The sequence below is a fragment of the Dromiciops gliroides genome, chromosome 4, assembly GCF_019393635.1.
Source record: "Dromiciops gliroides isolate mDroGli1 chromosome 4, mDroGli1.pri, whole genome shotgun sequence".
NCBI lineage: Eukaryota > Metazoa > Chordata > Mammalia > Microbiotheria > Microbiotheriidae > Dromiciops > Dromiciops gliroides.
In genome coordinates this window covers 28269533-28279715 of record NC_057864.1, presented here as the reverse complement: position 1 = coordinate 28279715, position 10183 = coordinate 28269533, and the positions used below count along the sequence as shown (strand labels likewise).

Sequence of the window (10183 nt, the reverse complement as noted above, 5' to 3'; positions counted from 1 at the left end):
CAAACAAAACCTTACACCTCATCAAAGAAGTCAGAGAAAGGCCTGAGGGAAGTCCAGTGCCTTCATCTACAACACTGTTTCATCTCTGAGGCTGAGAACAGAACATCCCATGGAGATCTCCGGTGGAGGTGGCTGGGGATTGTTCTCTTGCCTCCACTTAAGTGATGAAAGTCAGAATTCAGACCTGGAGATGAAGTCAGATGCACGGATTAGGGTTCGGTTAGAGGCCTGGATCGATGAGACGTGTCAAAGCATCCTAAGTGGCAAGAGGGAAGATGGCCTCGTCCGAGACTTCACGGGGTAGGGCTGGGGGGTGGGGGAGGTTAGGGTCAGAAGCATCAGAATTCTACTAACAATTGCTCACATATGAACGGTGCATTAATTCTAGGACCAATGCTGCAGGGGCTGGGCTGGGGCCGCGTTCATGGTAGAACATTCTCCTCTGCTTGTGCAGCAAGGGCTGAAAACATATACTCATGGATGGGAAACTTTATGTAGCTACATTTATTATTCTTTCCAAGATTCTTGCAAGAGGCAGAGAGATGTGACACTGAGTGGAGTTGGGTGAAAGGGTAGGGCAGGTTGGAGAAGAGGCTGATGGGCAGCTTCCCCGTTACTCTTTTGCTTCCAGGAAAAGAGTTTCTTGCGGAAAGAGCTTGACCTCCAGTAATGACTTGTTGGGATCCAGCTGGGTGACCTGAAATGAGAGAACACACACGTCAGGAGGCGGCAGAGTATCAGCTGACATTTCTATGGTGCGTGTACGCTCTGCTTCACCCTCACCTCCTGGGAGGTGAAAGTTGACACCTCTATTTTACAGATGAGGAAACTGAGGCTCAGAGAGGGAGAGTGGTTGCTGGGCCAGGGCACAGGGGACCAAGCCGGAGTAGCAAAGGAGCCTCTCCTGGCCCTTTTACATGATTGCACGTGCAGCAAGATGCTCATGGGCATGGCCATGTGTAACAGCTGGGTCTGGAGGGAAAACCTCCTCAAGACAGTACATCCCATGTTCTGGTGCTGGCTGGCTCAGCTCTTGCCACCAGAACCTAGACCCCCGCCCCCACCCTCACCCCACTCTGTCTGAAGGAGCTGACACATCCCACCCCCCTCCCCTCCCGGGGATATACAGGAAGTCAGAGTGAGGACCAAGGCCTTCCCCATGCCCCAGGCCCAGCCCAGGTCACCTGCTAAGTGCTGCGCTCAGTCTTGGTTTTGGTCTGCCACCAATGCTCACATTTTACACTGGGTGTGATCACTCTGTACTCTGGAGTATAGATCCCCAACAGGTGCTCCAGTGTTCACATTCCCTGTGCCACCCATTCCCCTCTCCTGGATTCACTGCTCTGTATTGCTGAACCCATCTCTATCATGGCATCTCCATTTCTATAACAGTCGCACAAGGCTGCCTTAGCTCTTCCGGTTGTTGGATAACATCCTGTCGAAGATACATAGTTTGGTGTTCAGGGACCTTCTCTGTCTGGAGCCACCAGACCTCTGCAGCCTTGCCTCATGTTGCCCCCTCTATGTGCTCTATGCTTATGCCAGCCTCTGGACCTCCCTTGCGTAGTCCTCTCTGAGCACCTCTCCTTGGGAAGCCATGCCCTTCATGCCCTCTCTCCACTGAATTTTCACCCACTGCTTTATGCCCCATCTCAAATGTTATCTCTTCCCTTAGAGCTCACAGAACACTTTGAACCTTTCTAATGGATTTGTAAAGTGTTTTTTTGTGTATTAAAGTTAACTGTGTCTGTGTTGTCTTCACCTACTAGACTATATGAGCGCCAAGAGGACAAAGAAATTTGGCATAAAGAATATGGGGAAGAGTTGCTGCTAATAAGTCTGCTAATAATAGTTAGTGGCCCAGTCACAGAGGAGCAGAGGCCTGGCATGATGGTCTTGGCATATTAGGGATAAGCACAGGACCTGTGATCTCATTGGTCTAGAGGAACACCCTTTCTCCCAGGGCAGGCTGACCCCTTCTCTGCAGCTCCTAGCCAGACAGTTGTCTAGAACACTGAGAGATGAAATGGTTGGCCCAGGGTTGCCCAGGCATGTATCTTTTTATTGACTGTACCATGCTGCCTCTACTGGCAGGAAAAGCAAGTACTGGCTATAGGAAAGAGACTGAGGTGAGGAGGCTGTTTAAGAGAAAACCAAGAGGTAACATAAAGGTTCGTGTCAACACTTGCTCTTAGTGACCCCATGACTTCAGAGTTCTCATCTGTATAACTTTTGAAAGGGCTGTAGAATTCAAGTGCTGTTAGGTTGGTCATACACTAAAATGGAAGAGAAGATCCTAATCATGTATAGCCATGAGACCCCAAAGAAACCAGAGGAAAGCTTTTGGCTGCTGGGTGACCCATAGCTGAGGGATTAATACAAAGACATGGACCATCTTTCACAGGCTGATAAAATAGGGAGGGGGTGTGATTTGGTCAATGCTTTTATCAGTGATTTGGTAGCAAGTATAAACAGCTTACTCATCAAATCTGCAGATGAAAGGAAGCTTGGAAGAACAGCTAACATGCCAGATGTTAGGGTCAGGATGCAAACAGACGTAGCTCTGTTACAATGAAGGCTCAAATTGAATGAGATGACATTTCTTCCATACACTCATTGATGTCCTGAAGACTACATCTCATTTTTCTGGGTACATCCTCTATCGGGGGCTTCTTATCCCGTGGGATTCTCATCTTTCCTTCCATTGGTGAGCTCCTTTCGTGAGCTCTTTTGAGCCAGGTAAGCTTCATTTCCCTCCAGGCTCAGGTTCTGATTCTCTGCACATCCACACCTTGTTCCTGCTTTTCAGCTCCACTTTGTGTGTTAAAGTCTTCTGCTTGTATTTGTGCTCCCAAGTTTAGCACAGTGCCTGACACACAGTCGGTGCTTTAAGGGCTTCCTTCTAACATGTGGTAGCCTAGGTCCTCATGGGGCCACCTTGAGTTCTAGGGTGATGGGCTAGGCCTGCCTCCTTCTCCAGGGGCATACTTCCTCACTGATGTCCCTGACATGATTTCTTGCACACAAGTCATCATTAGCATCATGCTGTGGCCATCACTCATCTCTCCACTGTCTACTGGATCATCTGCAACTTGGAGTCTTTAGAGTGTGGTGTTCTGAGATCCACAGAACATCACTGGAAGAACACTGTTGTTGTTTTTTTAAAAAAGATGAGTTTTTGAATCCTATTAAATTATGGGCCCAAACAATGCTCCATTTGCAGTGTTTGTCTGATACACATACATACTGATATGGATGAACTCAACTCAAGGTCATAGTTTGGAAAATGGACCCTTTTGATACAATGGATCTAATTGAAAAGGCTGAATTCAATCAGCACAAGTATCCATTTCCTTGCAAACAAGAACTCATGGGAATCGTACCATGGGGAGGAAATTCCTCTCTCTTTTAGAACTTGTAAAGGGCACACTCCATGACAGAAGTGAACATTTTTGGTGAGTGAGCCCCCCGATTTCTGTATCATTAATTTTAGTAATCAGAAGGTTATGGAACAAAAATACCTTTGTAGATTGATTTGTTAAGTAATTTTGCATCATCTTAATATATCCATGAGAGAGTCCCTGTTGGAGAAGAGACTTTAAGGCTGCATTTTGGTCTACTGAGTCAAATCTCTTTTTTATTTTTTGTAACTGACAAACCACAAGTACATTCATTATGAGTCTGCAAGAAGAAATGATAAAAAAAATGTTGTTTCTTGGTGACTTTGGGTACATGATGAAACCAACTTGGCTAGATCCTCTACTTCTACAAGGAAAATTTATAAACTATCCTTCCCTTTGGCTGCAAGCTCTTGTCATCTCTTATTTTATTGATTATGAGACTCAGTATTGATATGATTCAGGTATTCCAATATTATGCCAAAATTCTTATAACTGGAGAAAGATCTTTCCTTCAGAAAACTGTCAGCCCCCCCAAACCATGTAACAAAGATTAAGTTTCTTTTTCTGAAGTTAACAGACACCAACAAATATGAACATTTCCATAGACTAAGGATATAAAAAGGGTTGTATATAAAACCATAAATCTCTGTCGCATATAGTTTTTTTTTTAGTGAGGCAATTGGGGTTAAGTGACTTGCCCAGGGTCAAGTGTTAAGTGTCCGAGGCCGGATTTGAACTCAGGTACTCCTGACTCCAGGACCGGTGCTTTATCCACTGTGCCACCTAGCTGCCCCAAACTATTTCTTTTTGTTCTCTTTTTTTCAGGGCAGTGAGGATTAAGTGACTTGCCTCTGGTCACACAGCTAGTGTCAAGTGTCTGAGGACAGATTTGAACTCAGGTCCTCCTGAATCCAGGGCCAGTGCTCTATGCACTGTGCCACCTAGCTGCCTTAGTTTGTATTTTTGAAAATGGTATATAATAAAATCAACTTGTTACTTTCAAAGCTGTCCTGTTTGCCCATTGAATTGAGGCCAGATGTGGGCAGAGAATAGTGGGAAAAATCACTATCCTCTTCCTGGAAACTAGGCCCCCTCTGAAAGCCTGATCTTTCAAATATCACTAAGAATGGCTAAACAATCCTGGCTGTTTTATGACCTAAGCATATTGTCCATTTGAACTGGGGGACAGCTATGTGCTCTCTTACTCCTTACTTATCTTGGGTATCAATTTTTTGTCAGTCACTTTTGTTACATTATTTTCAGTATAAAGTTATTCTCTTTTGCAGAGAAAACAAACACAAGAGCAAGAAAGCAGTTCTGCCTTTTCTCCTGTTGTCTGTTATCATCATTCCATCCATTCTAAGCAATTTGTTACTCCTTTTTCTTCCAACACAGCTTTTAAAAAACCTCTGCTAACCCCACAAAACCTTGCTTTCTGGTACTAGTACAGTGAGGCTAGACCAACAGGATCTGATGATCTTTAAACGTTAAACAGAGGAGGTTAAACATGATTCTAGAGTTAACAGGAAGCAGTTTATTGAGTAGAGTAATAACACGGTCAGATCTGTGCTTAAAGACCTTTCATTTTGTCAACACTGTGTGTACTGGAGGAGAAAAATTAAGGTTGGAGATCAATTAAAGGGCCATTATAATAATCTAGCTGAGAAGTGATGAGGTTAGTTGCCACCTTTAAATAAGATCATCGGTGTGAACACAAAGAAGGGCTGGATGTGAAAGATGTGCAGAGGTAGAAATGACAAGATTTAGCAACTGACCAGATAGGTGAGGGAATCTATTTACATTTTAAGATTTCTTTTGGCTCTTGCACTTTCATTTTAAAGTATCTACTGAGCTATGGACTTTTCATCAAGAATGCCTGAGGGGCAGCTAGGTGGCGCAGTGGATGGAGCACCGGCCCTGGAGTCAGGAGTACCTGAGTTCAAATCCAGCCTCAAACACTTAACACTTACTAGCTGTGTGACCCTGGGCAAGTCACTTAACCCCAATTGCCTCACTAAAAAAAAAAAAAAAAAAAAGAATGCCTGAAAGTTTTCTGTTCCACTCAGTGTCTCATAGTCTTTAAGGATTAAGTTATTCTTCGTGGTAAGACTTCATCTCTTGCCTTGTGGAATACTGTATTCCAAGATTTCCTGGCTTTCATGACTCTAGCTGCTAAGTCTTGTAATCCTTGCCTGTGGTTTCTTGGATGCTTGCAGTGTTTTCTTTGACCTGAAATCTCTGGATGTTGGTGATTACATTCAAGATTATTTTTCCAGTTTCTTTCAGGAAGTGATTAATAGATTATTTCTACTTTCACTCCCCCCCCCCCCCCCCGCCATTTCTAATGGATCTGGGTGGTTTTCACTTATGCTATCTCAAAATATGGTATCTACAACTGATTTTTTTTCTGGGGAGGATGGGGTGAGATTGGTCATGGTTTCTATGACATTTAAAGGTTCTCAAATGATCTGTCCCAGCCGCCCCCCCTCCCCCACCCCCAGGTCTGTTGTTTTTATAGTAGATAGTACCTTATATAATCTTCAATTTTATTATACCATTTCTTGCTGTTTCATTGAGTCATTGAATTCTATTTGCTCTATTCTAATTTTCAAGGAATCTGTCTGGGTAAGGTTTTCTACTTTCTGTCATAAACTATTCTCCTTTCAATTCTTTCCTTCAGATCTCTTATTTTACATATAATTTCATTAAAAAAAACTTTTTAAAATCTCTTGCTTCATTTCTTCTAGGTACTCTTGTAATCCTTGGGGCCAGCCAAGTAATTTCCCCCCTAAGGTTCTACTTGTAGTTGTTGTGGAGTTACTCTTTTCTTCTGGGTGTACCTCTTAAGCATCTCTTGACCCATAATATTTCTTCAGAGTTTGGTGTTTTCTACTTATATCTCCAGTTTCAGTTTCTTATTTGCTACTTTGTGCCAGCTTCAGGCTCTGCCCCTCTCATACTCTTTCGTGGATGATCAGACCCTGTTTGATTGTGTCTTCTTTTATCTGGGCTCTTATTACTGACTTCCATCTTTCCTGGTGTGCCTGACTTCAGAATGCTGGCAGGTTATAGGCTCCCATGATTTGGGTTAGAGTACTAATGTCATCAAGACCCCCTGGAACAACTCAGGTTGGTTTGCTATGGCCTTTTTTATGGTCAGGGTGTTGCCTGCTTTGGTCCCCACTTGTCCTCATCTCTTCATTAAGACTATTCAGAACAGGGCAGCTAGATGGCGCAGTGGATAGAGCACCGGCCCTGGAGTCAGGAGTACCTGAGTTCAAATCCGGCCTCAGACACTTAACACTTACTAGCTGTGTGACCCTGGGCAAGTCACTTAACCCCAATTGCCTCACTAAAAAAAAAAAAAAAAAAAGACTATTCAGAACACCGAGACTTTTCCAACCATAAGAAGGTTCCCTGACCACTTAAATTGGGCTTTCAAGTCTATTCACTTCTGGGGTGGTATGGTCAGAATGTTGTGAGTTTCTAGGAGTTCTAGACTGGTTGAAGGTGCTTATTACAGTTTCTCTTTGGATTTCTTCATCATTATTTGGTCTGGTACTAATTTTTTATCTTTGCTGGAGTATATGTGGGAGAGATTCCCTCTTTAACTTTTCATGCTGCTCTCTTAAACAGAAGTCCTCTGAAAGATGTAATTTAATAGGGATAAAAATAAATTTCATGTAGTTGAATTTTTAAAAACCAGCTGCATGCATACAGGATGATGAAGCTGTAGCTAGACAATAGCAGATATAAAAAAGAGCTGGGACTTTTAGAGAACTCACTGTGTTGTGTAATTTAGACCACAATTTATTATTTTCCAGAATAAGGGAGGTGACAGTCCTGATAGCCCATCCAGCCATCCATACTAGCCATCTGTCTTGCTGGTACATCCCTTCTCCCCAACTGGAAGAACACCTTCTAACTGGACCACCTGAAAAAAATGCTGTAATTTCTTGGGGGCCTTAGTCCAGTTAGTCCTGGCACTCCTGTACTGGACCACACTGCCTTGATTTTTTGAGAAAGCAAGCATGAGAACAATCAGACTATGATATCTAGCCAATTCCAGAGTACCAGACCAGACCACGCTTCATATTGTACCATATTCCTGAGCCACGCCTTCCCCTCACTGGCAGATTTCTACCTGCCCCCTCTCCCTCAGCTTAGTCATCAAATCAATACTATGAAAGCCCCTTTGTTCTTGGATCAGGTGTGTCAATGAACTGTTCCATGGATCAACCCACTAACCTTGTGATTCTCCAGATACCCCTTTCTTTGGCCCCCACTCCAGGTATATGAATTAGAACTCAAGTTCTTTGAAGGCAGGGACCATCTTACTTTGGTACGTACATACTCTGCGTTTGGAACAGTGCCTGACCCATCATAGGTGCTTAATAAATGCTTTTTCATTCATTTGATCATTTTGGCCACATCTGGAGTATTCTATTTAGTTCTGTGTGCCACATTTTATTTTATTTTAATTTATTTATTTTTGGTGAGGCAATTAGGGTTAAGTGACTTGCCCAGGGTCACATAGCTAGTAAATGTCAAGTGTCTGAGGCCAGATTTGAACTCAGGTCCTCCTGACTCCAGGGCCAGTGCTCTATCCACTGCGCCACCTAGCTGCCCCTGTGTGCCATATTTTAAAAAAGACATTGACAAACTTGGAGCATGCCCAGAGAAGAATAGAAACCATGGTATAAACAGATCAGCTGCAGCAATGGGGATGTTTAGCCTGGAGAAGACGTAAGGAGAACAGAACAAGCACATTCAAGCATGTGCAGGATTTGCAGGAAGTAAGATTGGACTTGTTCTCCTTGGCCCCAGAAATAAAACTAGATCCAACAGATGGAAATTATAGCAGCAAATTTGGGTTGAATACAGGGAAGAGCTTCTAATGATTAGAAATGTCTCATTATGGTACAAGCTCCTCGGTGTCAAGCATAGGATACATGGAGCCCAGTTGTTTGAGATAGTTCCTGTCTAGGTACAGGCACAGGTTTGACTGGCTGCCACTGGAGTCTCTCCTAACTTGCTGGGATTCTTTTATTTGCAGTGGCAGAGGGAAGGCAAAGAAGGACTTATGGCCCCATGAAAGTATCAGAGAAAAAAAACCTGCTATAGGAACAGGAAGTCAGCTCCAATGGGCGGGCGGATGGGAGGCCTTGCTGAGAAAGCACCTCATTGCTTTCTCTCCCTCCTGCCCCACTGGAAGGTACCCTGGGATCACCATGGCTCTTGGGTAGAAAGGGAGACTGCCCCCTAGGAAAGCTACTCTTGAATCTGCTCAAGCCTGCAACTAATTAGATAAGCTTGCTTCTCAAATCCACACCCTACTCCCCATGGGCCAACCTGGGCATGGCACAGCAGAAGTGTGTTGGCACCACTGTCTTTGTTAGGGAGGGCCTGGGTTAATGCACACTATCCTCCACACTGTATCCAGATGGAAACTGGCTGAGCCCAAAGTGGGGGGATGGGAATAGGGGTGTCCACAGAGGAGACACATCCTTTTTCAAACTCCCTGGCTGGCTGGTGATTGTGAGCCCAGAAGGATGTCCCAACCAACAATTCCTTCTTCTTGGGAGGTAGAAGTCAGCAGCAGGCCCTGCAGCTGAACGGGGTATCTGTTTTCACCCTCTCTGCCAGCCCCCCCCCCCACCTTCTGCTTTCTAATTCACGGGGGGCAGCCCCCTCTGCAAATGTTTACACCCTTCGCCAATTACCCGACAATATGGCTCCTGCTTCTGTCAACAAACAAAGCTGTTGCTGTTTTGTTTTAGCTCCTTGGCATTTTCTGCTCATCTGCTTTCACCATTGTTCCTAATTAACATGCCAGAACTCCAGCATCACCAACTTGGTTATTTGTGGTCTGTCAACAGAAGGCTACTGGGCACAGGGCAGAAATCTGTTTTGACCAGTGAGTGGTTAAACCTGCTCGAAGGGAAGAACATCAAGAGAAGGGAAATGACTTGTCCAAGGTGAGTTCATGGCAAAGCCAAGTCTCAGGGTCCCAACTCCTATCATGGAGCTATTCCTACCCCCCTGCAGCCCCCACACTGCACTGAGTGACAATAGCAAGGCTGGAATCACAGAGAGCACTTTGTAGAGGAGGACCTGTTTGAGGCCGATCACAACCGTGTGAGCCAGAATTATCAGGATCAGTCTCCCATTTTAAAGATGAGGATGCAGGGGCTCAGCAAGGTTACAGGGTCAGAGGTGAGAGCCGAGGCAGGCTAGACATTCTGTAAGGTCAGTATCCACTCATTGCATCTTGGATGCAGCAGGAGGTAGTTGAGGGAGCAGGGGCTTAGAGTCAGGAGACCTGGATACAAACTCCAGAACCCTCTGACTTGCTGTACGATCTCTGACAAGTCCTTTCTTTTCTCTGGGCCTCAGTTTCCTCCAGAGGCCTTTGGAGAGAGGTCCCTTTTGGCTATGAGAGCTGGTGAATTGGTCTCTGAAAAGCCTCCTCTGCACTGTCACTGACGCCTCTGCTTTGGTGTTGATTCACTGCAAACACGGCTCCTTCCCTAGAGGCCTGGCTGGCAGGGGCTTTTCATAAAGTGATAAGCACTTGAGTTTTCACTGAAGGTTATTTGAGACATGAATCTGCAAGTGAACTGTTACCAGTTCCATCTTCGCTCTGCTGGATGAGGCCAGCCCAGCCAGCCTGACGTTGGCTGCTCTGGAAAATACTTCTTGACCACCAAATATGAATGAATTGGCATTCTTAAGGTTTCTTAGACATAATTTAATGTGATATTCACAGCCACTCTGAGGCA

At 44.7% G+C, this 10183-nt stretch overlaps 1 protein-coding gene across 2 annotated transcripts in view; it reads right to left on the bottom strand.

The window, feature by feature from the left end:
• Positions 1 to 489: 489 nt before the first annotated feature.
• The window catches only part of FAF1 (Fas associated factor 1), a 427555-nt gene continuing 417861 nt past the window's right edge, over positions 490 to 10183 (bottom strand). For both annotated transcript variants that reach the window (XM_044001590.1, XM_044001591.1), the window contains exon 19: positions 490 to 697. In XM_044001590.1, the coding sequence (XP_043857525.1) occupies positions 614 to 697 (84 nt within the window). In that variant the 3' untranslated portion in view covers positions 490 to 613. The remainder of the gene's footprint in view (positions 698 to 10183) is intronic.